Source organism: Apium graveolens, chromosome 6 (genome assembly GCF_009905375.1).
Source record: "Apium graveolens cultivar Ventura chromosome 6, ASM990537v1, whole genome shotgun sequence".
Taxonomy (NCBI): domain Eukaryota; kingdom Viridiplantae; phylum Streptophyta; class Magnoliopsida; order Apiales; family Apiaceae; genus Apium; species Apium graveolens.
The window spans coordinates 1,414,924-1,435,619 of record NC_133652.1 but is presented as its reverse complement, the minus strand read 5'-3'; the positions used below and the strand labels follow the sequence as shown (position 1 = coordinate 1,435,619).

At 34.1% G+C, this 20,696-nt stretch overlaps 5 protein-coding genes and 1 non-coding gene across 6 annotated transcripts; 4 read left to right on the top strand and 2 right to left on the bottom strand.

Annotated features, from left to right (window-relative positions):
* Window positions 1-846: 846 nt before the first annotated feature.
* Window positions 847-1,784, top strand: LOC141667332 (uncharacterized). The gene has a single exon (XM_074473773.1). The coding sequence runs from the start codon at window positions 1,024-1,026 to the stop codon at window positions 1,693-1,695; it is 672 nt and encodes a 223-aa protein (XP_074329874.1). The 5' UTR covers window positions 847-1,023; the 3' UTR covers window positions 1,696-1,784.
* A 211-nt stretch (window positions 1,785-1,995) lies between these two features.
* On the top strand, window positions 1,996-4,975 carry LOC141663844 (putative receptor-like protein kinase At4g39110). Its single transcript, XM_074469682.1, has one exon. It carries the CDS (start codon window positions 2,071-2,073, stop codon window positions 4,690-4,692), a length of 2,622 nt encoding a protein of 873 aa, XP_074325783.1. The 5' UTR covers window positions 1,996-2,070; the 3' UTR covers window positions 4,693-4,975.
* A 508-nt stretch (window positions 4,976-5,483) lies between these two features.
* Window positions 5,484-6,567, top strand: LOC141667067 (RING-H2 finger protein ATL67-like). Its single transcript, XM_074473414.1, has one exon. It carries the CDS (start codon window positions 5,687-5,689, stop codon window positions 6,269-6,271), a length of 585 nt encoding a protein of 194 aa, XP_074329515.1. The 5' UTR covers window positions 5,484-5,686; the 3' UTR covers window positions 6,272-6,567.
* Window positions 6,568-6,709: 142 nt separating this feature from the next.
* LOC141667065 (putative methyltransferase At1g29790) lies at window positions 6,710-9,498 on the top strand. The gene has a single exon (XM_074473412.1). The coding sequence runs from the start codon at window positions 7,893-7,895 to the stop codon at window positions 9,321-9,323; it is 1,431 nt and encodes a 476-aa protein (XP_074329513.1). The 5' UTR covers window positions 6,710-7,892; the 3' UTR covers window positions 9,324-9,498.
* A 313-nt stretch (window positions 9,499-9,811) lies between these two features.
* On the bottom strand, window positions 9,812-9,883 carry TRNAG-UCC (transfer RNA glycine (anticodon UCC)). The gene has a single exon. It is a non-coding gene; the product is annotated as a tRNA-Gly (tRNA).
* Window positions 9,884-10,811: 928 nt separating this feature from the next.
* On the bottom strand, window positions 10,812-15,354 carry LOC141667066 (uncharacterized). The gene is made up of 9 exons (XM_074473413.1): window positions 15,178-15,354; window positions 14,307-14,372; window positions 14,109-14,214; window positions 13,332-13,374; window positions 12,853-12,925; window positions 12,103-12,190; window positions 11,323-11,379; window positions 11,121-11,199; window positions 10,812-11,032 (listed from the first exon to the last, which is right to left on the bottom strand). The coding sequence occupies exons 1-9, from the start codon at window positions 15,246-15,248 to the stop codon at window positions 11,019-11,021; spliced, it is 597 nt and encodes a 198-aa protein (XP_074329514.1). The 5' UTR covers window positions 15,249-15,354; the 3' UTR covers window positions 10,812-11,018.
* Between the last annotated feature and the right edge of the window lie 5,342 nt (window positions 15,355-20,696).

Sequence of the window (20,696 nt, the reverse complement as noted above, 5' to 3'; positions counted from 1 at the left end):
CTTTGTTAAAATATATTGTTTCGGTTTCTTCTGTCACAACTCACATGTGCTTGGTTCATAATCCCTCTGTTTCATTTTATTTGTCTTTTAATCTCAAGATGCATTGATGACATAGTAAAAATTATTATTTTTAAAATTTTCTTTTTGTAAATAAAAGTTTAAGTTATATATTTTTATTCAGGAAAAGAAAATTTTAAAAATTATTATTATAACTATGCGATCAAAACACCTATAAATGAGTGTAGAAAAGTGAAACGACTATTAAAATGAAAGAGAGGGAATATAATACAAGTATATTGCATTCTTTTAAAAAATAAACTGAACAAGATCCCGAGGACGAGATTCTTAAAAATTACTTGTAAACTACAAAAAGAGCCAATGCATTTTTATAAGTTTAATCTCTCTTTCAATCTTCCCCTGTAATCTCCTTCTCTTCGACATGATTCGAATCCCTGACATCCTATAAAGAATGCGAGGGAAATACAGTTATATCAAGAAATATTAAGTTACGCCAAGAGGTGCTTTTCAAAGAATTGTAGTATGCTTTCATTTTCTCAAAAACAAATTGATGAATATAAATCTGACATGTGTGAGCATACTATACTAACTTGAAATTTCTAGTCTTTGAAGAAAACGCGTGGGAGAAAAATATGAACTGAAATAAATATAAGCAAGAATTTAAGGTCAACAAGACTGATAAATCACAGACAAATCACACCCCACTTCTGACTTTTGAGATGCACTATAATGCAACCAAATTACTAGGATTCAGAAATGGTTCGAGACCAAAAAGAATTACTCCCTCCATTTCATATTACATGTACACGTTAGACATTAAAATTTATCGGACCTGCAGTATATGCAACGGTCCTGCAACATCTAACATTTATATTCCTATAAATTAACACACTTTAGACAGGTTACAACATAAAACAGAAGTCTTCAACTTTTTTTCTTTAACTTCCCCTCATCAGCTTCCATCTCTTCAAACTCTTTCATTAGTATCAGAAGCCTGCATTTGCAATGGTTGGAGGAGAGCAAATTAGGCCACTAGCCCCAGCATCCGACCGTCATGCAAGCGACGAAGATTATACCGAAACATCTGACCATCTCAAGAAAAAACCTCTCAAAACAAAAACATGGTTTAGAGTCTGTATGTTCATTGCTGCAATTTTTCTCATCATAGGTGCAGTCGTCGTGGTCTTGATATTTACGATTTTTAAAATCAAGAACCCGACTATAAATTTGAACCGAATCTCAGTCAACCAACTTGATCTCAACAATGTCACAGCATTACTAACAAGTCAAAACATATCTCTAGCAGCTGAGGTATCTGTCAAGAATCCAAATTATGCAACATTTAAGTATCCTGGCACGAATACCAGCCTGTTTTATCGCGGCACGTTGATTGGAGAAGCCAGAGGACCACCAGGGCAAGCGAAGGCGAGAAGGACTGTATTTATTAATGAAACAGTGGATGTGATCATTGGGAATTTTTTGAGCAATCCTAGCTTTCAAAGTGATATTAGATCTACATTGCTGCCGATCACTAGCTACACTAGAGTTGGAGGGAGAGTCAAAATGTTGAATTTTATAAGGAGACATATTACAGTGAGCTTGAACTGTAGTGTGATGGTTAATCTAACAAGCCAGGCCATTCAAGAACAGAAATGCAGTAGAAAAGTTAAATTGTAGACAATTATGTAGATATGTGAATGTGCAATTTATTATATGTAATCTTGACAATGTTATTTGCTTTATGTTAGTTGTCATGAAAAATATGTTTAATTGTCATTGATGCATCTCTAGTTAGATATCAGTTGCTAAGAATAGGTGTTAAATACTAATCCTTTTTTAGAAAACAACATTAACCATTAAATAACATGAGGATCATATTAGCAGCCAAATTACAATGTGCAGACTGTGTGATCACTGTCATCCTTTCGATTTTTGATCCAATATAAGAAAAATGAAGTCACCCTTTATAAGACAAAACCAGTTTTTTCCTCTTTGTTGTCCTTGAAGTTTTCCTTTCTCTTTATTTTTTTCCGTTTCCAGGAGGGGCTGGAGATGGAAAAGAAACCTAAAGGACCTCCCCTTGATGTTCACCTTTCTTTGATTTCGTCTTCAATGGCAATCTTCGCGGTTCTTTTCTGTGTCCTTATGGTTGTCCCTTCTGTATCATCTGTTGGTGCACCTGCAAAGTCTGATTCTTTCACCCCTCCTGATAGTTATCTTCTTGATTGTGGTTCATCACAGCAAACAACTCTCTCTGATAAAAGGGTTTTTTTATCAGATCAAAACTCACGCGAATATCTTAATTATGAGGGAAAAGATTTGGTAGTTTCAGTACCAAAGGCAGATGTTCCTCTTCCAATCTATCTTAGTGCCAAAGTATTTTCCTCAGAAGCAACTTATACATTTCGCATGAATAAAGCAGGTTGGCATTGGATTCGTCTGCATTTCTTTCCGGTATCTGGCAATGGTGCTAATCTGCAACAATCTAAATTTAGTGTCATTTCTGATTCATTAGTCCTCCTCCATGAATTCAGTCTTGGAAAAGAATCTGGATGGGTTATGAAGGAGTATCTTGTTAATGTCACGAATCAGCAATTGTCGATAAAATTCAACCCTGCAAAGGATTCAACTGCATTTATTAATGCCATGGAGGTGGTTTCTGCTCCTGATATGTTGATCAGTGATGTTGGCAATTCGTTGGTCCCAGTTGCACAAACATCTGGCTTGTCTCAGAATTCTTACCAAACCGTGTATCGTCTTAATGTAGGCGGTCCAAAGGTTGAGTCTCAAAGTGACACTCTTGGAAGAACATGGGCAGAAGATAGGCAGTACCTTAAACCTGAGAATGCAGGTAGAAATGTGTCTGTGGAACCAAAGGTTATTGTTTATCCTGATGGGAATTCTCCATTGATTGCGCCTCCATCAGTTTATTCTTCTGCAATGGAGATGGGTGATGCAAACACTGTAGGTCCCAATTTTAATGTCACTTGGTCTCTAGACATTGATACATCATACTCATATTTAGTTCGTCTTCATTTTGCTGACATTGTGAGCAAATCCCTCAATGACCTCTACTTTAACGTGTATGTTGGTGGGAAAAAGGCGATTTCTGGGCTAGATTTGTCAACTGTTGCAGGTGATTTGGCATCAGCTTACTACAAAGATTTTATTGTTAATTCTTCTATGGGGGTAAGCAGTCCTCTTAAAGTTCAGATTAGTCCAATGAATGAAGCTGCTGGTACCAAGAATGCACTTCTTAATGGTTTAGAGGTGTTGAAAATTAACAATTCGGTTAATAGTCTGGATGGTGAGTTTGGTGCTGATGGAAAGACTGCTGGCGCAAGTCGTGGCTCAGTGGCTGCAGTTGGATTTGTTATGATGTTTGGAGCGTTTGTCGGTTTGGGTGCTGTGGCTGTGAAATGGCAAAAGAGGCCTCAAGATTGGCAGAAGAGTAAAAGCTTCTCTTCATGGTTGCTTCCTCTTCATGCTGGAGATACAAGCTTTATGTCAAGCAAGTCAAGCAAGACTTCTTTGGGATCTCGAAAGAGTGCATTTTATTCATCAACAATGGGATTAGGTCGGTACTTTTCTTTTGCAGAGTTGCAAGAAGCAACCAAAAACTGGGACGCTAGTGCTATTATTGGTGTTGGAGGATTCGGGAATGTGTACATTGGTGAGATTGATAACGGAACCAAAGTTGCAATTAAACGTGGCAATCCACAATCTGAGCAAGGTATCAATGAATTCCAGACAGAAATCCAGATGCTTTCCAAGCTTCGCCATCGCCATTTGGTGTCACTCATTGGATATTGTGATGAAAACTCTGAGATGATATTGGTGTATGAGTTCATGGCCAATGGGCCTTTCAGAGACCATTTATATGGCAAAAACTTGCCCTTCCTCCCTTGGAAACAAAGGCTTGAGATATGCATTGGTGCAGCTCGCGGTCTTCACTACCTTCACACTGGCTCAGCTCAAGGCATCATTCATCGTGATGTGAAGACCACTAACATTTTGCTTGATGAAAACTTTGTTGCAAAAATGGCTGATTTCGGGCTCTCAAAAGATGGTTCAGACGTCGAGGGGCAAGCATATGTGAGCACTGCAGTTAAAGGCAGTTTCGGTTACTTGGACCCTGAGTACTTCAGAAAACAACAACTAACCGACAAGTCTGATGTCTACTCATTCGGGGTTGTGCTTTTGGAAGTACTTTGTGCACGCGCTGCCATCAATCCAGCATTGCCAAGAGAACAAGTAAACTTGGCAGAATGGGCAATGCAGTGGAAGCGAAAAGGCCTTCTAGAGAAGATCATTGACCCTACTCTTGTTGGCAACATCGACCCCGAGTCTATGAAAAAATTTGCAGAGGCTGCTGAGAAGTGTTTAGCAGAATATGGTGTTGACAGACCTACAATGGGAGACGTCTTGTGGAACCTAGAGTACGCGTTGCAGCTTCAGGAAGCTTCTTTAAAAGGAAAGACTGAAGACGATAATTTGGCAGTGGCAAGTGCAGCTTCCCCTTCTCCTGCTCCTGCTCCTGCACCTTCTACTAACCTGGATAACAAGTCTGTTTCATCATCTGAACAAGCTAAGCAACCATCTGAAGTTCAAGCTATCGATGAGCATTCAGGAACTGCAATGTTTAAGCAATTTGCTGAACTTAATGGCCGGTAAAATCGCAGTATTTTAACCAGTGCTGATCACAAAATTTTAAGTTGGTTAAGGACATCACAACTACAGCCATATCAAGAGCTGGTTTGTAGTGGGAGATTGCTCAAAACAAACTCAGATTATGTTTTTCAACTTGTATTATTTACGGTGTAAATGATCATCACTTGTCATTATTATATAGCACTAACATTTACACTTGTAATCTTTCAATTTTTTTGATTATAGCTTTTTTCTAATGTGGCGGGTGAAAATTTTGTGGAATCAATCGATTTTACTTCGAGCTTTAGATTTCTCGGCTTTATAGTCCGCAAATACACTAATATTTTTCGAATAAGTGGATATACATAGATATCTTAATGGAGTTCGAAAAAAAATTAAGAAGATGACACTTACATCAAAATTCACCTAATTTTCAAAATTATGATTCAATGTAATATATTCCCTCGATCCCGTTTTTCTTTTGCATCAATCTAAACCTACCTTTTATTTAATCAGGTCAAATAAAATGATAATTGTCATAACTCATAATATAAACTAGGACAATAATTTTTACCCTCTATTAATCTTTTACTTACCTTTTATTTATCAAATTTATCAAACTGGATAATTAAACCGGAACGGAGAGAGTAGTTTTTTACATTTTGTTCGAACTTTAAACCCTCAACCGTCAACATCACTAATGTATGTATAAAATTAGGGAAAACAATGGGCCGGTTCGGCTTAATTTTCGGTTAACACCGAAACCGTAATCATTTATTTTAGATTTCTAAAATCAGAAATCGCAACCGCCAGCTCGGATTCGATTTCGATTTTAGTTTAACGGCAAAGTGGTTATAATAAACTTGTTTTGCCAACCCATAACTATCACTATACACACAATAAATGAAATAACAAAACAATGACATAAAATTAAATACACCAACTACTATTTCCACCACTCAACTACCTTCCCTCCTAAAAAATCAAATGAACTTCCCCCACTCTCACCTCTCCTCCAATGTCCTCCTCCACCACCACCCCCACCGCCACCGCCTCCACCGCCGCACAACCGCCATTCTCAGCCACACTATCCAACCTAGACTTCACTTACGCACTCGTAATCACTCTCGGCTTCCTCATAACTCTCTTACTCGCATCCTACATTTGTTTTCGCCTCACGCGCCACACTCAAACCCTAAACCCTAACAATCCTTCCATGAGCTCATCCACCTCATCTTTCAACACTGCGGTGATTTTGCCACGCATATTATTCGATGATAACGAAGACCGCGACGACATGCAACGTGTAGTTGGACTTGATCAACGTGTGATAAATTCGTATCGGAAATATCCGTTTTCGAGAAATTTAAAAAGTGATTCATTGTGTCCGATTTGTTTGTGTGATTATAAGGATGCGGAGATGTTGAGAATGTTGCCGGATTGTAAACATTTTTTTCACCTTTATTGTGTTGATGCTTGGTTGAAGTTAAGTGCTTCTTGTCCGGTTTGTCGAAATTCGCCTTTGCCGACGCCTTTGTCTACGCCGTTGTCTGAGGTTGTGCCTCTGTCGCAGTTCACTGATGGTCGGAATCAGAGGAGGTGATACTATAACAATATGTAACTTCTATATTTGTTCGTTACAATATAAGCTGCCGTAACAAATCAGGCCATTTACGATGAAATTTTTACACCGAAATCGTCGCAATTTGTAGAGTTTGTAAGCTGAAACAGTTTGTGATTTTTATCTTATAATTTGTTTGTTTTTTGTTGTTGTGTAAACGTAAACAATTTATAATAGGTTGGCTGGGAATTGGGGATTAATTGAATTTAGAAAGTTTGGTTCATTTTTGGGATTTCTTTAGTTGTTTGTGGTATTAAAGGTTGAAGACTGGATACTCAGATTAGTTCTTTGCAATATTAATTTCATTTCTATGCCCGCAAGGGGTGGCTCAGTTGGTTAAAAAGAGGATAACTATACTCTTGGTCACAAGTTCGAATCTCATCTTAAATGCAATTTACCTAGCGGTTGCGGATTACCTACAATAAAGAAAAAAAAATTAATTTCATTTCATTTAACATATTCATAACAAGAAGTTTAGCTGCAGGTTACCTACAATAAAAAAAATAACATATTCCTAACAAGAAGTTTAGCTGATGCGAGAGGCTTGTACACGAACTTTTAGACTATAGAGGAACCTGAAACTACTTTCCTTTGGCTTCTTCTGCACATCTGAGAACTAAAAGCATTGGAACTCCTGCAGAGCATCACTTTTTTCCAGCTCAACCTGAAAAAAGGTAACTCTCTCAACTTAATATTGAATAAATGTAGGATTTTATTTGTTGATTGTTATTACATTTCATTAGGTCAACCAATATTACCCGGTTTTCGGTTAATAACAAGTCTGCATAACTTGTGTTAGAGGATACCTTATGCTTCTTATTGAAGTTCAAACTATAATATTATTCCAGCTTTAGTGCCGCTGAAAGTGATCAGGGTCTCTGAGTCGGGCAGACCCTGAGATTCGAGTGGCCCTAGTCGAAATCATTTTATGGGGCCCTAATATACATATATAATGGAAATTCATATATATTTACTTAAAGAAGTTAGAAATTTTTGGGGCCCTTATGTGTCGGGTACCCTAAACGCAAGTCTTGTTCGCCTATAGCCAGAGCCACCCCTGAGATTTAGGCAAAATGTTGCGAATACTTCAAATTGAACTAATGCATGGAGAGTTGACTTCAGATCTTAAACTATTACAGAACTTACAAACTAATTCCTTAAATTAATAGCAATCCCCTGTTTAAGGGTTTTGTAATGCTTGTGAAGTATCTCGATAAGATCCAACTCAGGATTTTAAGAATAAAGAATACCGATCTCAAGAATTCTGATCTCAATTTCATTAACTACATTGATCATTAAATTACTAGCCAGTACAATTGTATCTCAAGTAAATCTCCTTTCTTCTCTTAAGAATGATCTTGTAGCTTCGCAGGTAATTGTTTAAGTTCTTTTCAGTTTTTTGTTCCTATGGTCTTTCATTCACACTTCGTGATCTCGTTATAATTGTAAAATGAATTTGGTTCTTCCGCGGATCCTATGATATATATACTAATCAAAGTGTTTCCATCTGATCTTCAATTTTATTTATGACTATTGATGGATATCACTGAATGTCTAGAGCATTAGAGTAGCTTTACTGCTTTTGTTGCTTCCGTTTGTTTCCATGAAATTTCAAATGTTTAAAGCAATGGACATCATGAAGCTAGGTAAATGCAGAAGAACACCTAGCTTTTTCTTTGTTGTAGGTTCCCTTACTCTCCTTGTCTGTATTGCTACGTTGTCAAAATTCTACTCTCTCAGAACTTTTGTTATTTCTGACACGATCTGCAACTTCAATAGTCCTGTGAGAGATAGCAGTTCTGAAAAGTACATAAAGCAAACTCTTGATACCGTTATTCAGAAAATCAAACAAGAAATCAATTATACTAGAGAACTGCCAGATGAATCCTCACATGGCCCGAGATTTGGTTCTTTTCTTGTTGAAATTTTGAGTCTGATTGAGCTAGTTGAGGAATCCATACCGCAGATTGATACAAGTCAGCTGCAGAATAGTGAGCCTGAAGCGGTGCACCCTTTAGTAAGGCGAAAACAGAATTCTGATGCTGCTGCTGAATACTTCTTGATAGAAGAGATCCGCAAGTATGTGAGGATCAAACCAAACAGGTTACGGAAACAGAACTTCATGGGAGCTAATGGAACCTTTACCAGCATAGGCCATGCTTGTTTTGTTATGAAGAAAGAGCTAGAGGAATACATGGATTACGATATTGGGGATATCTGCCTAGATGATTGGAGACTAGCTCAAAAACTGATGGTTCATGGCTGTGATCCACTACCACGAAGAAGGTGTCTCTCACGAGCTCCTCAACTATATACCAAGCCATTGCCAATAAACGAGTCATTGTGGAACCTTCCTGATAACAGAAACGTCCGATGGAGTCAGTATCAATGCAAGAACTTCACTTGCCTAGCAAACAATGTCACCCGCAAAGGGTTCTTCAAGTGTGCAGATTGTTTCAACCTCACTCATCATGAAATGCCAAGATGGATCATACCCGAATACCAAGATCCAAGCTCAAATCTAACTGCAGACTTTCTTATAACCGAAGTGCTTGATCTAAATCCAGGAGAAATCAGAATTGGCCTAGACTTCAGCATTGGCACAGGTACATTTGCAGCTAGAATGAGGGAGCACAATGTGACCATAGTTTCTGCATCCATCAATCTCGGGGCACCATTCAATGAAATGATTGCTCTTAGAGGCCTAATCCCTCTCTACCTCACCATCAATCAACGACTACCCTTCTTCGATAACACACTAGACTTGATACACACAACAAGATTTCTCGATGGTTGGATAGATTTCGTCCTCTTAGACTTTGTATTGTATGATTGGGACAGAGTTTTGAGGCCAGGAGGTTTGTTATGGATTGATAGCTTCTTCTGTTCAACGCAGGATCTCGATGACTATTTAGAATCATTTAAAATGCTAAGGTATAAGAAGCACAAATGGGTGATTGTTCCCAAAGTTGATAGAGATGACAAGGAAGTGTTCTTCTCTGCTGTATTAGAAAAACCACCAAGACCTTTTTGATACAGAGTGATGATATTATAGCTTTCATGTTGGATGTATGATTTTTTTTTTCCAATTGTTTTCCACTGTTAATATTGCCAATCTGCTACTTGTGTTATATCTTGTGTATATATTGAAAACAAAACCAAGGCACAAGTAAATTCAATTTATGAAGTTCATATTTCTTGTCGTTCCAGGTTTTGGATTCGATTCTCGCTCACCCCGAGATTTGTTAGGACAGATACTCAATTGTAAGAGATATAAGCCAAATTAGTCAAAAAAAATATGAAGTTCTTTACACATTTTACATTCTTTGGAATTTTTAACAAAAAATACATTTATGAAAGTTAAGCTTGATTAAAATTTTCAAATTGAATGTAATGTTAAAAGTACTCCCATCTTTGTAATCTTCAATCCGATAGCATTGAACAAAATGTATAAAATTGTGGTTTTGGCAAAGAGCACAAAATGCAACAATTCTTGTTCTCAAATTTAGAAATGAAAAAGAATGCGTTTGCCGGGAGTCGAACCCGGGTCTATTGCTTGGAAGGCAATTATCCTAACCGTTGGACTACAAACGCCTTGTGTGAAAATTATAATTTAGGACGTATTCAAAAAGGTTAATTTTACATTATGCATATGAATTTGCATCAACTGTTTGCTAGTGTAATAGAAAACGTTGATGTAACAAAATCTACATAACCCGCACCACTCTTACCGAACTGAAAATGCCATTCCCATGCCCGGAAGGATCTAGTAAGTAGTATCGGAGGACACATGTCTCCCATAAAATAAAATTTTACATTTTTTTCATTATTATTTTTAAAAATATATGAATGTGTTCCCTCAAAATTTAAAAATATAAAGAGTTTCTCAAATTTGTCCGGTCCCCCTAATCATATTTTCCTGGATCCGTCCCTGGTGCCCTACACTGATTCTTAGTTTCGATAAAGAACAATCCACCTTTGTAATATTCATAATTTACGGCTGCAAAAGCTTTTCAGGAAATTAGCGAGTAAGCTGTAGAATAACTTGCAAGTTTGAATTGATTTGCAGGGCTCAGCTATAGAATAACTTGCAAGTTTGAAATGATTTGCAGGGCTTTACTGCAAGTATCCTGTATAACATTTTAAGGTGAAAAATGAGGGGTGAAACACATCTGAACCTGTTTGCTTCATCATCTTCATCTCCATCTTCGGTATGAGCTCTCCATCTTCGGTACGAGCTCTCCATCTTCGGTATTATGTAAGGTCTTATGTTATTGCCTAATTGCTTGTAACATAATATAGAAAGGAGCTCATACCGACGATGGAGAGCTCATACAGAGATGGAGAGCTCATGCCGAAAACAGTTTTTACAAAAAAAACTTCACTGCTCTATTTTTTATTTACACAGGTCAAATGTGTCATCCACCTTTTAAAGGGAGATGTTAGTGACCGAATCAGTTTATCTGGAAAATGGAACCAGCATGTAGAGAATGACATAGAAAGTATAATGAACTCAGCAACAGTAAGTAAAACACACAATATTATTAATGTAGTTCCAAAACAAACATGTAAAGTTTTACAGGGTAAACTGCGGCGCATAATATTAATAGAAATCACAACATTTGCCTCTGCAAAGCGTACATCTCCTGTAACATGAGCTTGCATCAAAAGTTGGTACAAGCTTGATGGCTGCAATTCTTTCTCCGCCGAAAGATTCTTCCTTTCCTTTCTAAAATCTTGGAGCTGTGCCAAACAATACCAATATATATTAGACAATAATAAAGGCTGTCAAATATAATGTTTCTTTAACATATAGGGATATATTGCATACCTCCACCCATTGTTGCTTCAGGCAAGCGTTCAATCGAATACTTGTGTTTGGTAATGTACATGATTGGGACACCAGGTATCTGAGTGAGGCAAATCAGGTTATAAATCACATTGCAATTATAAATCGGTATACCAATCTAAATTAAAAATTGCAGTTCGACAAGTAATAATCATGCTCTCAAGCCAATTGCACTTCTTTATACCTTGCGGATTCTTCTCTTCAAATCTCGATCACATGTTGCTACCATATAGCACTTGTGCTGTTCACAAAAATATACATCAGAATGAATCAATTATGAAGATATAAGAAAGACGGTTGAACTATTATGCGAAGTACTATGCGCTGTTAGATTAGATGGAATGAATTAGAGAGGGAGTCAAACAAACGATGTATATTGTCAATATATATTAATAATTTTTATTCTTTCTTGCATACCATTCTATCAATTTAAAGTAGAGCTCAAACCACCCAATTTCAAAATGAAAGCACCATTCTCCTTCACTCATTTTTTTTTCACAACCTCATTAAAAAACATTATTCTAATTTTTTGTCTCCTCTGCCCACTAATTTTGTTTAAAGTTCTCATTCCATTTCTACCTCGTTCAATTCCTTTCAACCAAACAAAGAATTACAGTTCAAAAAAAATCAAAGTTTAACAGCTGGATACACATTTTGAGCCAGAGGGCAGTAGGAGAACTACAAACAAACGTTTGTTATGTAAAAGTATAATTAACCCTTTCTGAAAGCCAAAATGGACACTCCCTCCGTCCCACGCCCACCCAATTGTTAATATGTTGATGGGGCACGGAAATTAAGAAAGGTAAAGAACAAAAGTGGGTAGGTTGGACCTACTAAATTAGTGAAAAAAAATATATATGTTATTTTAGAATGTAAAGTGTTAACCATCTATTAGGAGGGAGGGAGTTTAATAATGGCTTGATGGAAAGGAGATGGCATGCTCACATCGATGGAAATTAAATACCTGAGTAACCCTCTCCACAAGACAATCATCAGCATACGTTCCTTTGTGAGTGCAAGGTAGTCTTTCAAATCGAGGATCTTTCGCAATTCTGGTGGACGAATGAAAATGCCGATGAAGAGATATGACTATTGACTTCTAAGACTAAAAAAAACATTCAAAATAAATATGCCACTGCATACCCTTACTAAAAGAGATCAAAGAAACAAAGTCTCAGATTGTTGGTGATGTAATGATACTTAACTAGTTCTATACACATGTTGAGACTATTAATTGAAGGGAAATGTTAACCACAGCCCTAAGGGCTATGTTTAAGCATTAAATACATGTGTTTTCTCTATCAAAATTTACTCTTGCTTCCATAAATATAACTGGGCCCCCCTGTATACACAATATGAGCACAAATTATAATGTGCCAAGTGTTGAAAATTAAGTTTTTATCCACAGCCCTAAGGGCTGTGGTTAACAGGACCCTTAATTAAATGATAGGCAGTATGTTATCCAGTAATTGAAGGAAAATTTTATATGTCTACACACTCCAATGGAGTTCACAGACATCTTTGGTGTGCATCTAAAATTCTTTGCCAAGTTGCCATGCTTGCATTACTTGCATATGTTAACACTTTAAAGTAAAATATAACAATATTATTACAACTTTTTTTCTTAAAAACAATAAAAAACGCAAGTAAAGAAATATAAGTTGAAATATTCGAAAGTTTGTTTTCAAGAACATAAAAAAACATTACACACTACCTTAGAGCAACTCGATATTTCTGACCTAGCTTTTCGAGTTCTGCCATCACACAATCAGTGATACATGGTGTACCTACATATATAGGTAAGCTTAATGATCAAATAAATCAATATATCCTTATGTAATTCATGAAATAAGTAACAACACGACTTGGCTAGTATATACAGAACAACAATGAGATCGCAGATAGGTTTGTTCAACTTTCAACATTTGGGAGAACAATATATATAAATTTATGTTTAACAAATCCATTAAATATGGTCTTACAGGTACGTAATGCATCAGTGTTTGATTAACCGCATGTAAAACAACTCAATTTTAATATGAGACGAATTACCATGCTTTTAGGCGCTCGATGGTATGTTGATTTAGAAAGACACATATAAAATTTATCAATCATCATTTATGAGACAACAAACCAGCCTTTACACAAAAGAATTAACTGAACGTAATCGATGAAGAAACTATTGGAACTTACATTTAGCATATAAACAGTCCATCATTCCTTTCTCCAAGTCCAACTACACAAAGTAATGTTGATAAAATTGTAAGTAAAATAATTTTGAAAAAAAAAATGCAATTGAAGTTCATGAACTGGAAATTAAAATTTGCAGGCCAAACATGATCCTAAAAGCTATAACATCATAAAAGTAAAGACCACATAATAACAATGTATAAGACCCCTGGTTTGTAGGTTCTTCGAAGTTCGAATTATATATTAACGCAGAAGCACACATAAAAACTCGAGGACAGACCTATACAAGTGGTTGGAGAATTTCATGAAGGACAAATATAGCATAAACAATTAAAAAGGGACAAAGCCTACATAATAAGAACGTGTTTTCTAGGTCATTTCACCATCCTGATTTTCATTTTTATAGGAACAAAATATATTTTATATCTTAACTAATTAAAATTATACCATATAAAATTCAAATGCATTAACCTAACTGTAATGTCATGTCAGCAAGCAACAAGTTGCACAAAAACTTTATAAGTCCTTTGTAGATAACGCACGTCACCAATATCATCAAAGAGAAAAGCTTTATAGAGAATCACATTTTACATGGCTTGAAATTTCACATGAATTTAAGAAAATCAGTTGCACCATATAGACATGCTAATAAATACAGAAAAAATATACAGGTTTGTGCACATGTCGCTGGAACATATTAATAAACTTCTTAATTAATCTAATAAAAATCATTACTCCCCGCATATCATATGATTTTAGGGGCAACAACTTAGCACTTACTTTATTCTGGATTGAAAAGTTAATGAAATTGGTATCAACCAACACTCGGTAAGGAGGCCCCAATGCAGTATTGTACTTGAAGAAGAGCGCAGAGGAAGTACTTGGTCTGCATTAACAAATATTTAGAAACTCCAGTTTTAGTGACAAACATAAGCAACCACAAAGTCCTTAAATTCACAATTAAAATAAGGAACTTACACATTTCTCGGAAGCTTTTCACTCTCTAAGTCCTTCTTGTTAGGATTCAAGACATTTTCTTTATGCCTGAAAGGCAGAAAAAGAAGATGAAAAATGTATAAATGAAGTGCAATAACATAGTATAACTTATGCTTCTAATTTAATATTAAGCGCGCACCTTTCTGAACTAGTTATCTGCTAAATCATTAAAATTTACAATCAACATCAAAATTAGTGTTTCAAATTTCAATCCTCACTACATCTTTCACATTAAGCATCTGAATTCCTATAATTCTATTCACAGGTCAGAAAAGTAGAATTTTATTCTTAGATAAAAGAATATTAAATAATTAGCTTAAGTTGCAATGGATTTAATTATTTAAGGAGGCACTTGAACATCAACGCAGTCTCCTTGTTAGAGTAAGCAACAAACACATACCAAAGAATGACTCGAAAACATAATTTTATAGATGTAAGAAGATATCTCAGGCAACACAGGTATTTGACTCGATATGTATAGCTACAAAATTGTCTCCATGAATAGCCACACTATAAATTCTGTATCAGCTGCAACCGGTAGCTAAATAGTTAAAAATTTTATCAAGGGACAGGTGAACAAATTGTCAACAGAAAGATCAAACTGAAATATAGATAACATCAACTATAGCTAAAACAATGTCTACGCTACTTAAAAATAGAATGACATAGCAAGTAACCTACAATCAGTATAAATGTATTTCACAAGCCAATGGAGGCACATACACATATATAAGATGGGGGTAATGCAGGGAGAGAGAGAGAGAGAGAGGGAGAGAGAGAGAGAGAGCGGAGAGAGAGAGAGGAGGGAGGGAGGGAGGGAGCGAGAGAGAGAGAGAGAGAGAGAGAGAGAGACGTTTTGATAGCTTTGGAGGTGATCATTTTCTTCACAACAGCAAACTTGGGGCCTTTTTTAGATCTACCCATCCTTCTAATTCACACCCAATTGAACCAAAATTCAATTTTAGGGTTTCTGCAACCCTCTCTCTGTATAAACCCTAGAAATACAAATTTGCACTTGCTCTGTTACAACAGCCATCAGCGCCCATTGATTTGTATTATTGGGCCTAGTGGGAACTGGATTGGGTTTAACAAGTCCAGTCTAAGAATATCACATGGCCCAACAAAGTATTCTTTCATAGTATTAAATCATTCTTTATTAAGAAAATTGTAAATCAGATTAACCAAGTTTTATTTTTGTTTTTTTGAACAAGATTAACCAAGTCATTAAAAGTAAGAAAGTTTATTAGGCCTGGCCAGTTAATCAAGTATTCTCGATTTATCTGATAACATTATAGTATAAATAAATACTTTGTGTATTAAATTTTCTCAAATATTTTAAATCATAATAATTTTTTAAATAAATATTTTCATCAAAATAGATTTTAAAATAAGTAATTTAATGTTTAACTAAGTAGTTATATCCATTTTAATTAAAATAAATTGCAAGAGAATTGTGTTCGTTCACAAAAGATCCTTAAAAATATGTATAAAAAGATTTGGACTTGTTCACGTTGAGTATCGAATGTGTGCGTATTAGCCTAAGGGCCTGTTGTGTTCCGGCTTATAAAGTATTTATCTCCCACTGTTTGATAATCCAACTTATAAGTTGAATTTATAACTTATAAGTTGATAAGTTAAATGTTAGTAACGACATACTTTTCTTAACTTATTTTGATTTTTTATTTTTTTATTAATTTTAGTTTTTAAATATTTATTTTTAAATGTTAAGTTAATACTTTTTTATTAATTTTAGTTTTTAAATATTTATTTTTAAATGTTAAGTTAATTTAAAAGTCATGAATTAAGATAATCATATTTAAAAATTATTTATTTTAGTTCATTTAAGTTAAAAAAAAATTAACTTATAAGTAAAATTAACAAAATACTTACATAACTTATAAGTATTTATCTATTTATCAATTTTAAGACACTTATTAATTTTAAGTTATAAATTACTTATTTTAAAATTTCTCAAACGGACATAAAATATCGAAAAAGAACCATACTATCGATTGACCAACATACAAGTTTTCAATATTTTGATTACGATAATCTTGTATAGATATGACATATATTGATAGTAATTTTTATTTTTCAATACTTTTATTATTTAATGGGAAGGGAACACGTACTTAATATTTATTTCGTGGGATGTGAATGAATTTAAGAAATGAATTCTGTAAGAAAATGGTACGAATATGATATATAGATATTTTTTTAACAAGACGGGTTTAAGATCTGCATACGGTCCTTTACCTTTTTTTAACGAGACGGATTTGAGAATTACACGGCCCCTTGACTTGTTAAAATTTGCATATTTTTTTATCAAATTAAAAACAGATTTTATTAATAACTTGAAATAAATTCAATCGGATCAAACCCCGACTGAACATGCAACCAGGTTGAAAAATAAATAAAGATAAATAATTAGCCGTTTTGTTTTCGGATTGTTTAACAAACTGAATACAAATATTTTGAAAATTAAAAATGAAGATAATAGTTTCCCGGACAATCCAATATACATCTCCACCGAATACAGTAACTTCACAATTGACCCTCACATTAATTCAATTAATAGTCCAATGTTCAGATGACTCAGCTGCAACAACTGACTTTAGATGCCTCATATTTTGAACAAATATTTTTTATGAGAGGTAAACACATGTGATTTTCACCGCCGTTTCAATCGTCCCCAACTATCGACATGCTGGACACCAGCTATAAACCTGCCGAAAATGTCGTTCAAAGTTTGTCAAAAGAATTTATCTATGACCAAGAAATTGTATACTGTCTCCAAGATCACAGTCATGAAACATCAGAGGCGGTAGATTTCTCGTCATTTCCCATTCACAAAGATACTCCAAGCCAACCACAAAGATTCACCGCCTCTTTACGAATCTTAATAAAAATTAGCTTTGTATCCGTGCGGTGCGATGACATAATGATTTATAAATTACTTTTTTCTCATCACTTAGTTCTATATTTATTTAAGTATTTTTTTATTTTTCTTCACTCCATCCAATAATATGTTAGTATATTTTATTAATTTTTGCTAGCGCTTATGTTTATTGTATTCACATTATGCTTTATATTTTTGAATTAATGATTAATGTTTAGCCGAATAATTAAATTACTGATCAGGTTAACTCTTTTAAACCAATTATATATATATATATATATATATATATATATAGTATAATAGGATATAATAAGTTAATATTTGGAGTCACGGGAAGTCGAACATGAGATACTATATTTTTGAAAGTATTATTTTACCCTGAAGACCAAACCATGACACATTAACTCTTTTATATCAATTATATATAGGACATAATATAATATAATGTAAAAATTCTTTCATTATCCACTCTCAAGTCTAATATGATGTACCTAAAATTTATGACAATTGTCCGGAATAAACTCGATTTCGTAAACTGTCAAAATTTATCAAAATTCTAGTGTGAAATTATAAAAAGTATAAAATAATTTAATTCAATCCCTCTAAACTATATTTCTGGTTCCTCCTGTGCTAGCCGTCAAAACATTTTAAGTAGTGCATTGTCATGAACACATTGAAAAAAAAAAGTAAAATAAAAATTTGCAATTGTGGTTGAGACACTCCTTTCAGTGTATACAACACTTGGCCAGTTGTTGCCACACCTATTATATGGGATTTCCTTTACTCAATGACTTCAGCTTTGAAATGTACTTGGTGGCTTTTCTGCTACACATTCAAAAACATAACAAGACAAATCAGCTTGCCTGACATTGCAAAGTATTCATAAAACTAGTATTAGTTTTTACAAGTTGAGGCATGAGTCATTGCATTTCAGCCATTTAACTTGGGCTGTAATGGCAGCGAAGTACACTTATAGTGGGCACCGGAGGGGCATGGGGCTACCATGCACTACCAACTCTCCCTTCCATCCGGTTATGTCCATGGATCGGACCTGTATCGGATCGATATTGATTTATATCCTATATCCTCATCCATCTAATTTTATCGGATTCAGATCGAATTTTAGTCGAATTCTTTACAACCCAATTAATATCTGGATTCGTTAGGATCATGGATTTTCGGATCGGAGCTCCGATCTATTTATATTTATATTTTTTATTTCTGATTTATAACTACGCATAATTCTATTCTCGCCAAGTTTAGTCTTTTTCGGTAGATATCTGTCCATAAATATTGTAGATAGAACGAATTAATGAAGTAATTAGATGATGATGATGATGATGATAATAATAATAATAATAATAATAATTGATTAGCTACCTTAGTTTCGCCAAAACTTGTTGGACCTCGGTTAGGCTGAGTGATGTTAAAAACTGATGTGTTGTGAGAAAAAGTGCCGGTGGAAAAAGCGTTGTCAGGAAAATTAGATGACTGTTTGGTATTTTTTTTAATTTATGCATATTTTGAGATATAATATATAAAAATAATGTTTTTGAGAAAGTTTTATTGTGAAACTAATAGATACTTCTTGCAAAGGCGGAAAACAGTTTTTTTCAAAAGCATGTGGATAAGTTTTTGCTCACCGCAGCTTTTAGACCAAAAGCGTTTTACCAGACAGCAGCTTTTAGAATTTATCAAACACCTTTCTGACAGCAAAAAACTGCTATAGCTGTCTGTAACAACAATACCAAACGGGGACTTAAGCGTATATACCCCGGGTTCTTGTGTTTGTTTTATTCGGTGATGACATGATTTAATATTAATATTCATATTCCAATTTAATTGCAATTAATCATATTTAAAATTTCGCTGTTTGACATTATATGATCACGTTGTCTTGATGCGTTTGTTTCTGCACTTTACACCTGATTAAACAAAAAGAAACTCAATAAAATGGAATGAAAAATGAAAATCTGAATGCGTATACATAAGATCTCCTTCTAAATATACAATTAGATTAATGTACGTGTAATTAACTTTTTTTAATAATGTACCGGGTCATCTTACTAATCATCTTTTTATTTAGAGACATTGTACGGTTAATGGATTATCTCTTGTCGTCTCAAGTTCTGGGTTCGATTCTCGCTCACCTCCGAGATTTGTTAGAATAGATACTCAATTGTAAGACATTTAAGCCAAATTATTAAAAAAAAAGAGGATTATTAAAACATTGGATGGGTTTGTCTGTATTTTTCATTTATTATTTAGATTTTAAATATTTCCATAAATTATTTAAGAATATACTAAATACTACCATTATTATATTAATTGTGAAAAATAATAGCCAGAGTTCTTCCCATGATTTTTCATGGTTTTTGACAAGCTTGGACTTGGCTGTTAATTGGCTTTTTTTCAAGAAGAGCTACAAATTTTGAAAATATTCCAATTTTTTAAAATAAAAAAATGATTTGTTGAACTTTTCTTCCCGATTATACGCGGTCTTACGGGCACAGTGTACATATGTTCGACAAATTTCGAATCCTCGACTTCTTGTAAAAATAGCGAGAGAGATATCACTGTACCAAGAATGTGAATTACATTTTGATTTGTGCAAGTATACGCTGACATGTCGAATATTATTTTATTAACGAATTTACCAATTTTGTAACAATTTTAAATTTTCATCATCTTTTAAGTTTTTCCTTATCAATAAAATAATCATGTTTGTATACATGCTGGATACCACTTATTATTATTGCATAATTCAGAAATTTTAGATTCATTTTAAGATATCCTATAAAATTTGATATTCGGATTTTTATTAGTTAGTATAATTCAGGATTTTAGATTCATTTTAAAATACTCTACGAAATTTGATATTCGAATTTTCATTCTCTATATCTTCAATTATAGTTTAATTCTTTAGATATATGAGGTGTATAATATTTTATAAAAATCTTCATTTTTTCTTGTTTAATGTACACTAACACACATATATAAATTAAAAAATAAACTACCACTATTATATAATAGAATATAAAAACAAATTTTGCAAAATACAATTAAACCTCGTTAAAGTAATCGGGTTGGAATCGAGAAAAAAATATAATTTTAGCGAGTTTATTACTTTATTATAAGTAAAATATACTGTGTCCATTATGTTGAGACCGAAAAAATATTATTTTAACAAAATTATTACTTTAACGATTATTACTTAATCGAGGCGTACTAGAGCACAAAATTTAGAAATTTCTCATGCTCATTCATTTGCAACAAAAAAAGTCCACAAAAGGGAAAAAAGAAAAAGAAGAAAGTAATAAAAACAAAAATATACTCCAAGAAAGCAAAAAACAGTAACAAATGTGAAAAATGTTGGTGAGTAAGACAGCACTTATTACAATTCAATTGTGTCCAAAAATTGAAATATTTTCTTTTTTATTTTTCCTTTTTTGCCCTTATTTTCTCTTCCTTTA